General features: G+C 43.8%; 1 protein-coding gene across 4 annotated transcripts in view; it reads left to right on the top strand.

Annotated features, from left to right (window-relative positions):
* The window catches only part of MEIS1 (Meis homeobox 1), a 108,821-nt gene that overhangs the window by 90,879 nt on the left and 1,033 nt on the right, over positions 1 to 16,909 (top strand). For 3 of the 4 annotated variants that reach the window (XM_083856944.1, XM_083856947.1, XM_083856945.1), the window contains exons 10-12: positions 12,136 to 12,194; positions 13,410 to 13,499; positions 16,340 to 16,909. The exon at positions 16,340 to 16,909 is cut by the window's right edge and continues 1,033 nt beyond it. In XM_083856944.1, the coding sequence (XP_083713070.1) occupies positions 12,136 to 12,194; positions 13,410 to 13,499; positions 16,340 to 16,623 (433 nt within the window). In that variant the 3' untranslated portion in view covers positions 16,624 to 16,909. Of the gene's footprint in view, positions 1 to 12,135; positions 12,195 to 13,409; positions 13,500 to 13,769; positions 13,866 to 16,339 lie in introns of all 4 variants that reach the window. The other variant, XM_083856946.1, reaches the window with a different exon arrangement.

The raw sequence follows: 16,909 nt of genomic DNA, 5'->3' as shown, positions 1-16,909 counted from the left end.
GTAAGAGTAGTGGTAGAGCTTTGCTGCAGTAGTTCCATGGGGCAGGGGAGCTTTTCCCTGGTGGGGACAGGAGGATTCTGCACTTCTCATGGGGCAGTGCTCCCCAGAACCTGGGAATGAATGGGGAGCACCACTGGGAAGGGTGTCCTCTCCATCTGCTCTCCTCCTGGCCTGCAGATGGTGGGGTTATGGATGGAGCAGATGGGGGAGTGCAGGCTGGGAGATGCAGATGGAGAGGTGCAGATGGGACCAGATGCAGATGGGGCAGATGCAGAAAGCCCCTCCACAAAGGGGCAGGGGAAAGAGGAATGGCTGCACAACTCCCCACCTTTTGGGAAACAGCCCCATGCCCCTGTTTTCCCTCTGTGGTTTTTATATCATAACACGCCAGGGGTTTGGTGCATCCAAAACACCCAAACAGCCCCAGATCCAACTGATGATGTTGTCTGGTGTTTTCCATGTGTTGAACCCCATTCTAGGCCCCTGGAGGGGATGGAACAACTCCTTCCTGGGGCTGGGCATTTAGCCTAGACATCATCTTTGCTCAATTCCTTCACTGAGGGTGATATTCACCCTGAGCAAAAGGCCAGCACATGACCAGTGCACCACTTTAGTCCCACTTAAGGACTATTTTTAGGGTGTAAGTGGGGGAGGAGGCCAGCAGGGAGGGAGCATAGCAAAAGCAGGTGCTGGTCCTATATGCAGGGTTGGATTTTCACCCCTGTTGCCTACCAAATTGTAGGCTACAATAAATAGGTATTTGGTTGTGCTGAGCACATCATACTCAGGGCATTTTAGTCCTTGGAGAATAAAATATCTGCTTATTTTCAGATGTATCTGTTACTGCTTTTTGTTGCAGTAAACAGATTAAATGAGAAAAGGTCAAGATGCAATTTGAATCTGTGTAAGAACATAACAAATACTTTTCTCAGTAATCAGATATAGTAAATACAAGTACTTATTTGCTTGTAAATGTTAAAACATTCACAAATTATCCTCTCAGCTTTAGCAATACGAACTTAACCATCAGATTTTGGAGAAAATTTACTTTTCTCCTCTATGTGATTCTAGAATATGCATACAGTTGTTATTTAAACACTGCTTTGTTAATGGGAATACATGCAAAAGCAGGGAAAAAATAAGAAAGAATATATGCTTTGGGTTTGACAAATAAATATTGTTTGATGTTCCAGAGAATAAGACAGTAGGTGTTTGCAGTATGAAAATCCTCCCCCTCCAAGAAAACGCCCTCAAAACACTGAGAAAACTGTTTTTAAAAGTATCTTGCTGGGTGAATTGTTACATCGTTTGAGCAGCTCAGAATGTGTGGGGTAAATTAGCTGCTCTAAACGTACCATGTGCTGGATTTTTCAAGCAGATTTTTGCATTTATGTTTTCACTAAGTCTTAGCTAATTGTTATGCCTTTCACCTTGAATGCCAATTGTAATAATAATATTACATCTGTAGTCTATTTCTCTGTTCTTAAATTACAGCAATCAGGAATACTCACTAGGTAAAATCCTGTGTAAGTTACTCACAAGGAAATATTGAAATCAGATGAAAAAATAATGTTTAGCTTGCATATTGCCTTAGACAGCCCTGGAGAGCTGCCAGGAAGTCAAGGTATTATTAGAAAAGCTGAGCAAATAGCTTACAGGGGGAAGAGCTGTGAATACAGAGCCATCAGGTACCGTCGGATCACCGGATTTGAGGCTGGAATTTCCTTTATTTAGTTCAGCAAAACCACTTAAAAGTACAGCACAGCGGTTCAAACATGTGGGGTTTGGGTTTGGTGAGTCGATTTAAGGAGTAGTGGTACCAGTTTTGCTGTGGGTGTTTTTCCAAAGGGATCAGGTGCTCAGGGGAGGTGAGTAAAGAGTTTTCTTGGGGAAATGCTCCCCTTGGCCTCCTGGACTTCAGGTGGAGGCGAAGATGGAGACCTAATAGACCCTGGGTTTCTTGTTTAGCCCAGACTTCTCAGTCTCCACACTCCCCAAACTGCCCCAAAACAAGGCTCATCCCATTCAGGAGCACCAAGGAAAAAGATGTTTCTAACCATTGCTCTGACAGCCCCTGGATTCAGACTGGGAAAAACCAGCAAAGGAAACATCATTTATTTCAAAACCAGTTGTGAAATGGTTTTGCCCAAGCTAACAGACTAATTAATGACATCCTGAGCACTGAGCAAAAAGAGCCCCAAAACCTGGTGTTATTTTAGTCACATAGGTGGTTTTTTGAGAGGAAGTAGGGCTGGTTCCCACTGCAGAGCATCAGACAGTGCAAACAGAGTTTACCTGCCAGTAGTCCTGACTAGCAAAAGGTTAATATGCAGCCAAGAAAAAAACCCTCTTTTCCCTCTTCTGGGATGGTCTTGTACTCAACAAACTTTTTTTTTTTTTAGTTGGTGCATTAATGTTCTGTAACAAATGTGATGTCAGGTGCCAGGGAAATAAGATGAAATAGCACCAGGCAAACATTTGCCTCTTGCTCTTTTCTCCTCTCCTGCTCTAGCTTTGCTCTGCAGGATCAGGGTAGGGGTCAGAATGCTTTGCTTGCTGCTTCTTGGTTTAAAAATACTGAGATTCAGGAGTGCACCATCTCAAAACAAGAGCTTGGCTTTGAAAAAAATGCCCATTCGGGACATGATTGTGTTGTGGAAATGCTGCACTGGAAGCAAGGGAAGAGCTTTGCACTGTAAATACAGATCTCAGGTCTTGGTTTCTTTTTAGTGCAATAGATATTTCTTTTATTGCAATAGATATCTTTGATATATATTTTAAAAAATTTACATGCCCTCAATATATGAAAAAAGCCCCAAAAAAACCCAACAACAACAACAAAAAAAAAACAGCAGCGGAGAGTAATGGCTTGTCATTGCTTTGCAAGTCAGGCTTTGGTCTATTTTTGTCATAGCTATCTGAAGTGTGTTTACATATAGTTTGCCTTTCTGGTATTTTGTGCTTGCACAGACCTGATCTCCACCTATTTTGTGTCAACAGTTGCTGAGATTGGTGTAGAGTGATTAACCACCACGAGCTGAAACACCAACACGTGGGGAAAGGTGCCCTCAGAGACCCTCTCCTGCACTTAAATCAGACTCTTGCTCCAGGCTGCACCTGCCTAAAACAAGCTGCCTGGTTCAAAACTCAGCCTGAAAGAGTCAAAATGGGGCAAATGTTGCCTTTTCCTTGGTTAAATCAATTTTCTCTTCTCAAAAATGAGACCTAGCCAGAGGGGCAGGGTGAGGACGTGCTTTCCAGGGCGTGTGTTTCATGTTTTTGAGGGCGCCCTGCCTACCCCAGAATGATTTTGGTGTAAGTGATGCAAGACTGGCTACACCAGCCTTATCACCAACCAGGATTCTGCCTCTCATTTGGCTTTTCAAAAATAACAGAAATGGCAGCAGACACTGAAAAAATATCGCTTCCACAGTTGTTCAGTGAAATCTAGGTCGTGTAACAGTTTCATGGGTTATTTTATTTTTTTTTCCTTTGCCCGGGCACTGTAGTCCTTGTGTCTTTTTTGGCTACCAATAACTGCTTTTGAATTCAGATTTATTCCAGAGATGTCTGACTTCCCACCTGAGTTAGAAAAGTGGTTTATACCATCTGGGGGCTGATCCCTAAGCTTTCTCTGTCTCCTGGTCTCACAAATTCTTTTAATCTTTGACATTCCTCTGACTTCCCATTGTGTGTTTTGTTGGTGTTGTTTTCCAAGGGTGTCTTTTCTTCTGCCCTGAATATAATGCTGTCAGTAGTAGGATTATAAGCAAAATGAATCACTTCACTTAATGGGAAATTATGTTTAGATAAAGTAGATTACAAAGTAGGCTATTAGTAGTGGTTAGAAAACAATGTTTTGAAGTGGGATGTCTTGGGGCACGGAGAGTTTGTTCAGAAGTGTGGGGTTGTTTTTCAGGTTGGCTGTGACTTCAATGTATCTTTTGTGGTTTCTGGGGAGAGGAAAAAAAAAAAAAAGGGAAAAAGAATTCAAACCAGTTTTTCAGGTGCCCACATCACACAAAATACATCAATGTGCCTGTATCAGTTGTCTTGATTGTGGTGAGGAAGACACAACCACAGGAATAAAGCTTCCCTCAGCACCCCAAAACAGTGTCTTAGGGTATAGACCAGAATGATGTCAAAGCCTGTTTCATGTGCAGAACACAGGTCCCATATAGGACTTCAGTATATTTTTATTTTGAGGGCCCTGAGAGTGTTTTCTCCCAAAGACACTTGTAAAGACTTTTGGTTCGGCCACCCTGAGCTGACTTCTCCTTTTCCTGCAGGCTGCAGGAGCTGGTGTGGAGTTATTCCATACTCCCTCATTGCCTTTTGGGGATGAGGAGGATGAAGGGATTCATCCAGGAGCATAGACAGGTCTTTTCTCTCACCCTTCAGTGATGGGGAACGTATTTAAAGCAGCAGCCAGATGTAGGAGCAGCCTCTCTTCCTTTGCTTGGGCTAGAGCATGAGGCACATCTTCCAACTCCCATCCTGTATGTGGGGTGGGGAGGGAAGGGACAGAGGAAAAGCTGTTTGGACAAGGCTCACAACCTGCTGTATGGAAAAACCTTGGACCTCAAGGAGGACCCCCTGTGATCAGAGCACTTGTATGGCATGAGAAAGCTGAGAGATCATGCAGGCACTTCACACAAGCTCTACATTCCCCTAAAGAAGAGTCATGCTGAGTAGATAGAGGACATTAAATTACTTAAATAGGGAGGGATGTTTTCAAAGATATAGCCAGTATTTTACTGCCAGCTCTCACCCATTCCCAGCTTAATCCCTGCCATCAAATGGGGCTTGGTTTGTTGGTTTGATGTCATCTGCTGAGGAAAAGCTGCTGGGTTGCACCACATCAGGACCCAAGTTACAGAGTCCAGATAAGCTGGGATGTTCAGACCCTTCTCAGAACTGTGCAAAAAAACCCAACCAAGCTGGGAGATGTGCATCTCAGCCTGGGCTGCTCTCAAAGCTCTCAGAGAGCCTGCACACCCTCTGCTATAAGTGTTTTTGTGGGAGGCAGGATTTTGTCTGCCAGCACTTCGTGTACCCAGCCACAGCACTTTGTGGGGGCCAGTGCTGTCCCAGGCAGGAGTGAGAGCAGCTCTAGTGCTGCTCTACTACATGAATCCTTGCCATATTCCTTAAAGGCTAATTGTGGCACATGGAGATCAGCAGAGTACAGCTGCGCTGGGATTTAGGAGCAGGGAAGAGACGGGAGGTCAGCTCCGCTGGCGCTCTGCCATGTAAAGATTTCCCCTTACATCATCTGGCTGCTGAGGGCGAGTTTACATCTGCCTTGCACCCCGAGGGAGTTGTGGTGTCAGGGAATGAGGTTGCTGAGAGTTCTCCCCAGTGCAGCCAAAACCTGCAATGCCGCTCTTGACTCCCTGGCATCATCGGGGAGACGCCTGGATAGTGGACCTGGATTTTCACTGGAAATGTTCCATGCTGGCTGGGCTTTTTTGAGGGGGATATATGGATGGGAGGGGAGGAGGAGGAGAAGGAGAACCTGCCAGAAAGGTCAACAGCATCTCACCTGTGATGCGGAAGAGCACAGGAGATGGGCAGAGCAGGAAGGCTTATCTCTAGGAGGCAAACTTATCTCCTTCCCTTCCCCAGGCACAATGGCTCTTCACTCCTCCCCACCAGTCTCCCCTTCCACAATTTTCATTCAGAACCAGCCAAATAAATAGAAATTGGCCTTAGCTCCATCCTGCTGGAGAACAGGCAAAATAAGATAAGAAACCCACAATGAGCCCTGCAGAAAGATGGAGCTAAGGGAGCTTTGGGGCCAAGGGACAAGCAGGGCCAGGAGCTTGAGGGTCCCAGCTCAGTAGAAAGCCACCAACCATCCCTTCTGTGTCTAGAGGACACCAGCAGGCTCACTGATACCCCAAGGCTCTCACCATGTCTGCATTTTGTCCCATGGGGCTGGTACTGATAGAGGTGGCTTTAAATTGGCAGAGGGTAGGGTTAGATTAGATATTAAGGAGGAATTCTTCCCCAGCAAGGGTGGTGAGGCACCGTAAGAGTTGCCAAGCTCCCAAGTTTAAGGGCTGGGGAGAAGGGGAGGTGGCCAAAGGTGGAGCTGGTGCATGCTGGGCCAGCCAAAAATGTAGGGCATAGCCAGCTCTCTTACGGGGAGCACATACCTGATCTCATCTCTCTGCTTTCTATTTTTGCCCTTGATGTGCTCGCTGCATTAGCAGACTTGGCTGGGGGAGAGATTCGATAGCCCTCTCCTGCTTGAAAGCAAACTTTTCTGAATGCACAACATGAATCCATTGGTGGGGTCACATAGTAATGCTTGAAGTCAGGAGCTATTTTTAAAACTAAATTGCAGAGCCACACATGGCTTTCATTAGTGCTTTACATCAAATTTGTCAGCTAATTAGTGGTTTTTCATCACTAGTTTTTTGCATAGTATTTTATTTAATTCGCTCTCCAGTATTGTCTCGCGACACCCCTCAGCCCCACATACAATCCTTGACACTGGTGATGCCGTGCCAGCAGAGGAGGGAGGAAGAGGAGAGCTTGCAGGAGATCTTTCTGATGCTCCTGATGGATGGGGCTCTCTGCCTTTGGAGTGTATTCCAATATTACGTGTCTGGAGTGGGCGGCGAGCAGTCCTTGTACTCTCTTCCCTCCCTACCTCCGTTTAGTGTTGTAAATGATGTATTGCAGTCCTGAACTGTCTTTGGTGAGGAGGAGGAGGAGGAGGAGAAACCAAGAAAAGTTGCCAAACATGATTTCATAAGGTTTGACTTTAAATTGAACAAAGTTTCTTGAGTGTCTTGGATTTTTTTTTTTTTCTTTACAAATAAAGGGAGTACAGAGAGCATGGATTGCTAATGACTGGTAGTTACGGGTCATTAAGCTCACTAACTGACTTCAGGATCAGAACTTTCTAATAACAGCAGTAAGCACTCTTTTAACATTTATTTCTCATTTTAGGGATGGGGAGATGTGATTACCATTCGAAAGTCTGCAGTTATTTTTTCTGTTCATAATTACAGAGGCAGCTTGCTATTTTCAAGTCTGTTTTTAAAACATTTGAAAGAATTCGGTCAAATAATTTCTGTGTTGGTGTGGTTTTTTCTTTTCTTTAACTGACTCTTTTAAAAACCTCTCGAAAACAAACAGAGAGAAAAAAAATGAAAATATGTTAAAATAAGGAATAAAGCAGTTACTGAAGTGTAATAATCTTGGTTTATAGCACACTTTCCATTTAAATTGGTTTTATTAGAGATAAACCTGTTAAGCGTTGAGGAATTAAGTGCTGAATAGGGAATGTTGTTTTGCTGCTGCATAAGTGGAGGATCCCACTATGCAGAAAAGAGTGCAACTGGTTTTACAAGTGAATTATTTGCCGGCTCGAAGTGCTGCGTTTGCTTTGGCATCTGTTATAAAAACGATGATTTGTTTGTTGTCAAGAGGGACACTGCTTTCCTTCAGAGGGGCATGAGAGGTTTTAGCACTGGGGTTTGTAGGTAATGTGGGCTTTCTTATTCTTCATACGCCTGGTTTGCCAGGAGGAGCTCAGGGAGAAAATGAGGCAGGAAGATTTTCGGGAATTTCTTGGCTCTGCTGGTGAAACACAGACTTCTGGCGTGCAGAGCTTTGGGACAAACATTGAGAGGGAGCAGCCTGTGACTCCAAGTAGCAGAAGTCAGTAATGGTGTGAAACTCTCCTCATTTCAGGAGAGTTGGGGGCAGAGAAAAATTCAATAGACCGCGAATTCTCAGCATCTCCTTTCAGACAGCTGGTCCTGGAAAATTTCATTCAGAGGCTGCAAATTGGGAAGTCCCCACAATCGCTCTGTCGATTCTTGAGCAAAGGTGACTTTGGAAATCCGTGACAGCAGAGGAAGGTCTTGTTTTATTCACTCGACAGAAGTGAAATACAAGGGGAAGGGAGAAAGAACAGATCTGTGCGGAAAATGTCACTCGGGCTGTAACCTGAGCCCTCAGCGAGCTGTGCCTTTCGGAGGGTTTGGTGACCCTCTGAAAATCCTTGCTCTCTGGCTGCTATTATTGTAGCCAATTTCCAACTAAAATAAGTCTTTTGTCATCACCAGCCATGCAGCCTCTTGCTGAGAAGAAACAAAACTTGTGCGTGGCAGCCAGGGCGGCCAAGCTGAAGGTCAGAGTGCAGAGGCAGATTGCTGCATCCCCGGGGCTGGGGCTGGAGCTCACCCCTGGGACCAGCCATGCACCAACCAGGGAGTCTGCCCGTGACCTCTGGAGACAGACCCCAGGCCAGAAGCCTAAGAGAAAACATCCTAGTAAAATGCAAATAGGAGAAAAGAGGGTTTCCTCCTCCTCTTTGGGGTTACGCAGGTGGAGTTGCTTGAGTTTTTCTTGCTTTTCTGGCAGAAAGTGCAATCCTGTGTGTCTGAAAAGAACGAGGAAAAGTTAACTTGGAAAAATTAGGAAATACTTCGAACTTCTGTGTTTGCCCAACTGTTCAAATGTTTTCTCCACACCAGATCCTTCCTCTTACTAAACAAAACAAAACAAAAACAAACAAACAAAAAAAAAAAAAAAAAAAAAAAAAACAAAAAAAAAAAAAAAAAAAAAGGAGGAAGAAAAAAAAAAAAGGCAGCCCAAGGCATCACTTTGCTGAGTGCAACTTGTACACTGAGGGATATTATGTTGTTGTGCTACTATTGATCCAACTCTTTTGAGGCAAAAAACTCAAACCAAAGAAAAAAAAAAACAAAAAAACAACCCTTCCTCATCAGAGCAAAGATACCACAACTCAGAGCACTGATGTGGGGAAAAATACTTCATGCAAGCCTTTGAGCCTGATTTAGTCTTTATTCACATGAGTAAGGCTATATATCTGTCTCAAGTTTTATGCTAAATTGTATTTTGGTAATAGTCTCTTTCAGTAGTAGTTAGTATGCAAATATCTTTTTTAGGTCCTGATTTCTCTGAATTTTTAAAGATTGGAGTGATTTTTAGAGTATTATTCTCTTAAGATAAGTGAATATGAACATTTGGGAAAAGGGGAAAGGAGATTATTCCTGTTAGCTTTTCTGTTCCATTGTTTTTGCTGACGTTCAAATCAGCCTGGCACTTTGGAAATTCAAAGAGTGATCAAAAGATCCTTGGCTGTTCTCTCACAGAAAAAAACTGGGAGTATGAAGAAATTAGCCACATGCCCATGTATTTCTGCAGCCACAGCTAACTCACAGTTTTGCTTGCAAAGAGTTCTCAAATGTGATTTATAAACATCACAGCCTGCATTGTGCTCTCTCAAGGCAAGCTACTTTAATTGTTTTAATCTGATAGGTTCTTACAAATTCCAGGTTTGGGATGCAGGAAGAAACTTGAAAGTGAATACTTTCTTCTTTTTTTTTCTTTTCCTCTTTTTTTTTTTTTTTTTTTTTTTTTTTTTTTTAATGCGGAGTAGTTCGGAGTCTACTATAATGCAAAGTAAAGCGTTGTGTTACAAAGGCAGGGAGGATGGGACAGAAGGTTAAAGGGCATCCTGGAAACAAACAGCTGGACCAGTTTATTTAAACAGATACAAGGATGGGGAGCTGACCTCCGTTTGACTTCTAGTGGGAGGAGCGAGAATGTCATTTTATTACTTTGCCCAGAAGGAAAATGTTCTTGTGTCTGAATTCCCCCCAAAGACATCCAAACACTGAGCTGTTTGGCAGAATTGCTACTTATAGAAAATACTTAACACGAATGCGTAGGAAGGAGATAACTGTTAAGTACCTGTGTGTAAAATGCTCTTAGAGCAGATAGCGTGGGGCAAACAGGTGAGATCATGCTTTACCACAGGCACATCTTGTGGGTAATTATTGGTAAACTCTAGATATGTAGTTTATTCTGGTATATTAGTATATAAACAATGCTATATATAGTACATTTTATTATTTTGAGGCGCTCCCCCGTCATCTTAAAAGTATTTGTAGTTTGGAGAAGGAAAAAAAAGTGAAGTTGAGGTTGTACAATGCCTGATGTTGCTCAGCATTTGTTTGGGGTAAAAAGTTATTTTGGTGACCGCACTCACAGCTGCCCCTCTCCTCCTGCCACACTACCAGGTCCTAGCAGTGGGGCAGGAGAAGGATGGGAGTAAACACAGCAAGAGTCTTGCCAGACTCACAAAAAAAAAAAGATCTGAGGTTTTGTGGTGTTGTTTTACTTCGAAGAGTTACTGTGAAAATTGCTTTCTGCATATGCAGATTACAGATATTAAACAATTTTCTAATTGGTCATGGAGCTAAGGCAGCTAATGGAGGAAAAAAAGCAGGTTGTTTTTTTTTTTTAATTGCTTATTTCACTTGGTGTTTGTGCTACACCTGTGCTTATAATGAGAAAGGAGAATTAGTCTAACCTTCTGCTCACATGATTCTAATTTTCATGGTTTGTACAAGATAACGATAAACTGATTTGCAACACTGTTTGCTCGAGTCGAGAGGGGGTGTTTATTGGAAATGTGTAGAAAAATTGATCCAATAGTGTTGCTGACAAAACATGACCTAATTCAGGTGTAAGGTTTCCAGAGTGGCCCCCGGCTTTGGTACTTTTGAGCCCGTTTTCTTCAAGACAGGTTTGATAAAGACTCAACATCTTGATTAATTTTTGCAGGAGTTTGGGTAAAGGGTGTCAGTGGAGAATGGGAGATAGGAGGAGTCTGAAGTCACTGTGCTGGTCTTTGATGAGGGCAAAAGGAACAGCATGGGGCAGTGGTTTGCTATTCTTCTCCCCTCTAGTGTAGGCAAATGGGTGGGCAGAGCTGATTCCCATGGAAAGGTCCTGGTGGCTTTATCTCTGTGGTAGGAGAGCTCCTGCTAAGCCACCCCAAGCAAAGGCAATGAAAACAAGCATCAGGTATTCCTTTGTAGACTCTCCTATCCCGTTTTACAAGAGTGCTGTGACTTAGCCCACATTCACACTTCTTCCTCTACTAGTAAATATTCTGGCACACGTATTTTCATCATTCCTTTTCTCTCTCGCAAAGAGCACGAAGTCTGGTTATGTAGTTTTGTGGTGACTAAGTCTCAATGAAGATTTTTTCCAAATGGATTTTAAGTAAACTTTCTGCTGAGTGAAATCTCAAGAGAGATTCTTCAAATGGTCTTCATTCAGACAGGTTCCCTGTCATGGTTCCCTGATATCAGCACCATGATGAGACCAGGGTACTTGTGATCTATCTCCTTCTTCTATTTTGTGCTCCAAATTATTTTGAATATTTCCAAATAAGCATTACAGGACTAACTGAAGCAAAGAGCTACAAAAACACAAGGAGTGGGGTTGCAGATAGCTATTTTTAAAAATGACTGTACCTCCTTTTTTTTTTTTTTTTTTTTTTTTTCTATTTCCAAAGATCTTTTCATTGTTCGGGGGGGAATTTTCAGTAGTCCAGTAATTACAGTTTAACAAGATGTTTGCTGTAAATGGTCAGGCCTAGCTGGAGAAAACAGGATTATAAATTCAATTACTGTAAAGCTATGACCTCGCCTTGACCCCCTCAGACTTTGCATAAAGAGAGGGAGGGGGAGGAAAAAAGCCCACCAAGAAATGGCTAGGAGGAATGCATGGCTCTGAAGTCCCCAGCAGTGTGACTTAGTGGTGATAAAAGTCCAGACGTTCCCTCATTTGATGGGGTTCTGCCATCACAGTTCATTATCTTAATAGTGGGCATTAAAAGGGAATTAGGTTTGCAAGAGGTAGGGACAGGTTTTGATAAAGAAAAAAAAAATTGGAAAAAGAAGTCAAAGGACATAAGGCAGAAATGATACTAATGAGGGGGGAGGTAGCAGATGCCCTCACGAGCATCTCGCTGGCTTCACACATTTTTTGTTTTTTTGGTGCCCCATTCTGTATTGAGAAAAGCGTTGCTGGCATTGTTTCCTGAAAACTCGGCTAATTCCCCCATGAAAAGATGAAATGGAAGTGTCCGACTGTGGTAAAAAGCAGGCAAACATAAATCAGCTTGGAAACCCCAAGGTTGTGCTCTCAAAGGTCATCAGGGTTAGAGGTTTTAGCAGTATTTGCATCCCCATGCAGCCTGATGGAGAGCACCACAGTAGGGCCAGAGGGCTTGGGGATGGGTGGAAGACATCCCTTCCCTAACCATTTGCTTTTCTTCTCTTTTTCTTGCAGGTTTATTAATGCTAGAAGAAGAATAGTTCAGCCCATGATAGACCAGTCCAATCGAGCAGGCAAGTCCCCAGTAGTAACTGTATTCAAGTCACACAGTCGAAAACCATCCTCAAGCCATTCACCAGGAGGTCTAGTACCTGGTAAATAAATGAGAAATGAATGCTGGGAGTGACTGACAATTAAAATGCAACCAGCTTTCTTTCATTATGACTCTAATAGTTTCGGAAAAAAAAATAATTTGAAAATTCAAAAAGGGAAACTAAAATGTTCCGTTCCGTGACCGAACTTTCTGTACAAGATCCTAATTATTCTCGTGTAGTTTTTTTAGTAGTTGTTTGGAGTTTTCCTTCCCAGCTCTTTCTGCTCCTGTGACCACTCCCTGGTGCATGGCTTGGTGTGGAATTGCTGTAAACTTTATTACCTGTCAAAAGGGCAAAGGGGTCAGAATCACTTGTGGGACTCAGTAAAGTTCAAAGACATTCAATGAGGTAGAGCTTTATGTGCTTTAATAACCCAAGCCAGCTTACTTCTGAAGCTGGCTTTTAATGTACAGTAAAAACCTCCAGTTCAGGTAGTGGAACTTGTATAGGGTCCTTTTGTCCCTTGGCTCTTCTTCTGGGATTGCTGAGCATTTGCTGTTTACTTTGGGGGTGTGTATTTCTATTTTTTTTTAACAGACCTTAAGTTTCCACATGTTGGTTCTATTTGGGGTCTTGGCTCTGAGCTCTCTGTGGGTATTTACCATCAAGGATTATCATAGCCCGTTACTCCCAGTTGGTTTTGTTTTCCGAGTCTCGCTGCCAAACTCTCCGAATGCGTCGTTGTCCAAGATGCCTCTGGGCCACACTTCCTCTTGAAGCACATTTGATTATTTGTCATTAGACATAAATATCTGGCATGGATGTGTTCAGGTCCGGGCCCTTTGAAGGCACAAGGGTGTAATTTAACACACTGAGATTTCAGTGTGACTATTCCAGCCATAAAATCCAGCTCCTCTACAGGTTTTTGCATTGACGTCAGCAGCGGCAGCAGCTGGAGCCGGGGCTCCTCATGTCTCAGGGATTTCAGTTTGCTAACTTCATTTCCAAACTTGCAGGAGAAAATTAAGCCCAAACTAAGCACGCTTGTTAGCTGAAATGCTGAATTCACTAAATTTACACAGTAGGTGTTTTCCCCTCTTTTTGATAACCTGTGGGTGGGGGGATTGTGTCTTGACGCTGTGAGAAGAGGTGTTGGCTGTTGCTAAAAAAAAGAAATGTTGTGCACCTTTCCAGTAAGTCAAGGAACACCCTATAACCCCGACGGGCAGCCAATGGGAGGTTTCGTGATGGACGGCCAGCAGCACATGGGCATCCGAGCGCCAGGTAAGCCCCAGGGACAGCATCACCCACCCACTGGTGGCCTTGGTCGTGCCACCACAGGTAAAACATACCTCAGCCCTCTGCCTCAGCTGCCTGCCTTGCCTCACCTGTCTTCTGCCTGCCTTCCACACCACTGAGGGAAACCAGGCATCTCCTCGCTCGAGAGGTCCTGGGCCCTCTCTGCCATGCTGTGTTTTGGAAAGGGGCTTTTGGCGCTATCTGTGGACTTTGCTCATTTTCTGGCATCTTCTTGGATTTTTTATCTCCCTCTAGGACCTATGAGTGGAATGGGCATGAATATGGGCATGGAGGGGCAGTGGCACTACATGTAACCTTCACCTAGGTAACCAATGGCAAAGCCAGGGGGAAGTAAGTACAAACGAGGTCTTTGTTCTCATTTCGTCCGAGGGATATTCGTCTCCTTGCATCTCCCTATGTTCTCCCTGCCCATAGCCTCATGCTTGTTCCTTCCTCTCCATCCATCCATCCATCCATCCATCCTACGCCTTTGGGCTCCTTTGGGTTTTTCCTCTCCCCTCTGGTTCAGCTCAAGCTTTCCCAGCTCCCAAATCCCCCCGCGCGCGCGCGCGCCGTCCTGCACGCCGACGCTGCCCGCGCACCGACGCCGCCATACATTGATGCTATTATCCATCCCCCGAGCACATGACAAAACAAGGAGCAGCCCAGGGAGAGGTGGGGGGAGCCCGTCGCCTTGGCAACAGACTGATTTGCAAAATGTAAGCGGTCTGCAGGCAGCGCAGGGAGAGGAAAAGAGCATGTCCCCAAAGTGTCATAAATCTGTCTAACCGCGGTTGATGCATGAGTTACATTTCTCCCGCTAACCTGCAAGACACCAAAAAAAAAAAAGCCAAACAGAGACTTCTCGTGGGGTAGGAGAAAAAAAAAAAAAAATCCAAGCAAAACCCAGCAGCTTCACTTAGTTGCGTTTTGGAAAGCAATGGACGAAACTTTGATTTTTTTTTTTTTTTCAAGTTTATTTCTCTTTGTCTGTCCGTCATAATGGGATTACGTGTGGCAAAGGAAAAAGAGAGAATACAAAATAGAGGTGTGCGCAGCAGGCTATGGAGCTTAGCCCAGGCTAATTGACTATATCCAAATTAAGTATGCCATCACTTGCAGTGTGACAAATGGATTTGACTTATTCAGTATACAAAAATAGAGATCATTAATGCAATCTTCAGTGGCAGGCCTCGCAAAGGAAGCCTAGAAAAACTGTCCCAGTTTTTGTTGTTTTTTTTTTTTTTTTCCCCTCTTGTCTTTTTCTAGGGGAAAACACATTATACAAATTTTTGGTTTTTTGTTTTTTAATAGTAACGTGGTTTGAAACACCAAGACACTTGGTACCATGTTTAAATGGTGCCTCATTCTGTTTCTCTTGCTCTCTTTCTGGAGTTAAAAGAGTTATTTCAGCATCTTTGTTGTGCCCCCAGCCTATATTAACATAGGGTTTGAAGTTACCCAGGGCAAGTGTATTTCGTAGTAGTCTTCTCTGAGCCCAAGTCAAAACTAAGTTTTAACAATTAGCTGTGAAAACATTCCTCTGAGCTTGGGAATGCAATAGCCTTATTACCTCATCATGAAAATTTCTAGCTTAGTTAATTTAAATATTGTTTCTTAGTTTCTGGGTCAATTAAATTTAAATGATGTATTTTATGCTTCGTGACCAATTAAATTAATAGGTTATTACAAAAAATATTATCATCTTTTTTGATTAAAGAGCTGTGAGTACAGTATATTTTATAAGCAATTTTCATTAGTTCAAAACTGTTCCTTTAGGCTAGATTAAGCAGCTATTCATTGCTAGAGCCTTGAGACCTGATTCCAAGGTGTTCGGCGCATTCACGGCGCGCTCTTACTTAGAACTAAAGCCAATTGAACCTACTTAGCAATAGCGTATGCCTTTCACCCTTGATGATTATGGAGCTTATAGCTCTCCGAAACAATACATCTGTCAGTTCCCATCAGCTACAGCAATCCAAGCAGAAGGCAGAGGCCCACAGAAAGCAGGAGGTTTTATTGTTTTAGGTCCAATTTTTTTTCCTTATTGTTCTCCCAAACCCACTGAAATGTTTGGCTGGGGTTGCGCGTCCGATTTTTTTTTTTTTTTTTTTTTTACAGCCAGAGGTGATCGGGGAGGGGATAAAGAAATAATTGATAACTGTTATTGATTATGTATAAATTTTCAATGTGTCTAAAAATATGAGTTTGATTTACCAATTATACTTAGTAATCCTATCAATTTCGGCTTCATACGAGGCCTTTTGTTCAGTGATGTATGTTCCTTGCTGGATTGAATGGGCACACATATTTGGGACAGATTCCAAGAGATCAGGCTGGAGAGCTAAATAAATAGCTGTTGATAAACCTTGACACCTATTTAACCCATCGCTCCTTCCAAGTCCCTCATTAACTGCTGCAGATTCTCTGCCACGTATTCCCAGTGTGGGAAGGCAAAAGGCAGGTGGATTGAGTAGGGCCGTGGGGATTGGAGCCCACCTGAGTGTGACATTGGCCATTCTCAGGCTGGCTCTGCCTCTGGAATGCTTCCAGAGATCAGGAACGTCTCCATTCCTGGCCATAACAGCAGAAAGTCATTTTATCTCCAGAAAACTCTGTGTTTGGAAGGGGAAGGATGTTCTTGTGGGTGGTTTTTTTTTTTGACCTGGAAGCCATTCCTGTTGAGTCCACACGTAGACTCCCGATTCCACAGGGCTTGCGTGCCCGTGACTCCGCATCCCACCTCAGGCTGGAGGCTTCCAACACCTCCTAGCCATTCCCCACCACTCACCACCACCCTCTTTTCTCTCTCCCTTTCTCCGCAGGGCTGCAAAGTATGCCAGGGGATTATGTGTCTCGGGGTAGTCCAATGGGTATGAACATGGGACAGCCAAGCTACACGCCGCCCCAGATGCCCCCCCATCCTGCTCAGCTGCGCCATGGCCCCCCCATGCATACCTACATTCCTGGACACCCTCACCACCCAGCGATGATGATGCATGGAGGACCACCCCACCCTGGAATGCCCATGTCAGCATCAAGCCCCACCATGCTCCACCCCGGCGAGCCGGCGGTGAGCGGACAAGTGATGGACATTCATGCTCAGTAGCTTAAGGGAAAACAACAAAAACACCACCACCACGACGTTTGTCTGCGGCTGCCGACGGTAGATTTCAAACATTTGTCTTTTTTTCTGTGATGGCTATGGAGTTCTTGGCGTCAGCTTCGGACCAAGGGGACGTTCCAGTTCTTCACAGGGACCCTGAAAAAAAGCAGGAAAACAACCAACCGAAGTCAACTTCTTGGGGACATGCTAAAAATACCTATATGAGACATTAAGGAAACGAAAAGAGTGAAATATTGTAAAATGCTATTATACTGTTATCCATATTACG

This window comes from Zosterops lateralis (assembly GCF_965231275.1).
Source record: "Zosterops lateralis genome assembly, chromosome: 3".
NCBI lineage: Eukaryota > Metazoa > Chordata > Aves > Passeriformes > Zosteropidae > Zosterops > Zosterops lateralis.
Note: the sequence above shows the minus strand (reverse complement) of the source record. Positions and strands in the feature narration are given on the sequence as shown.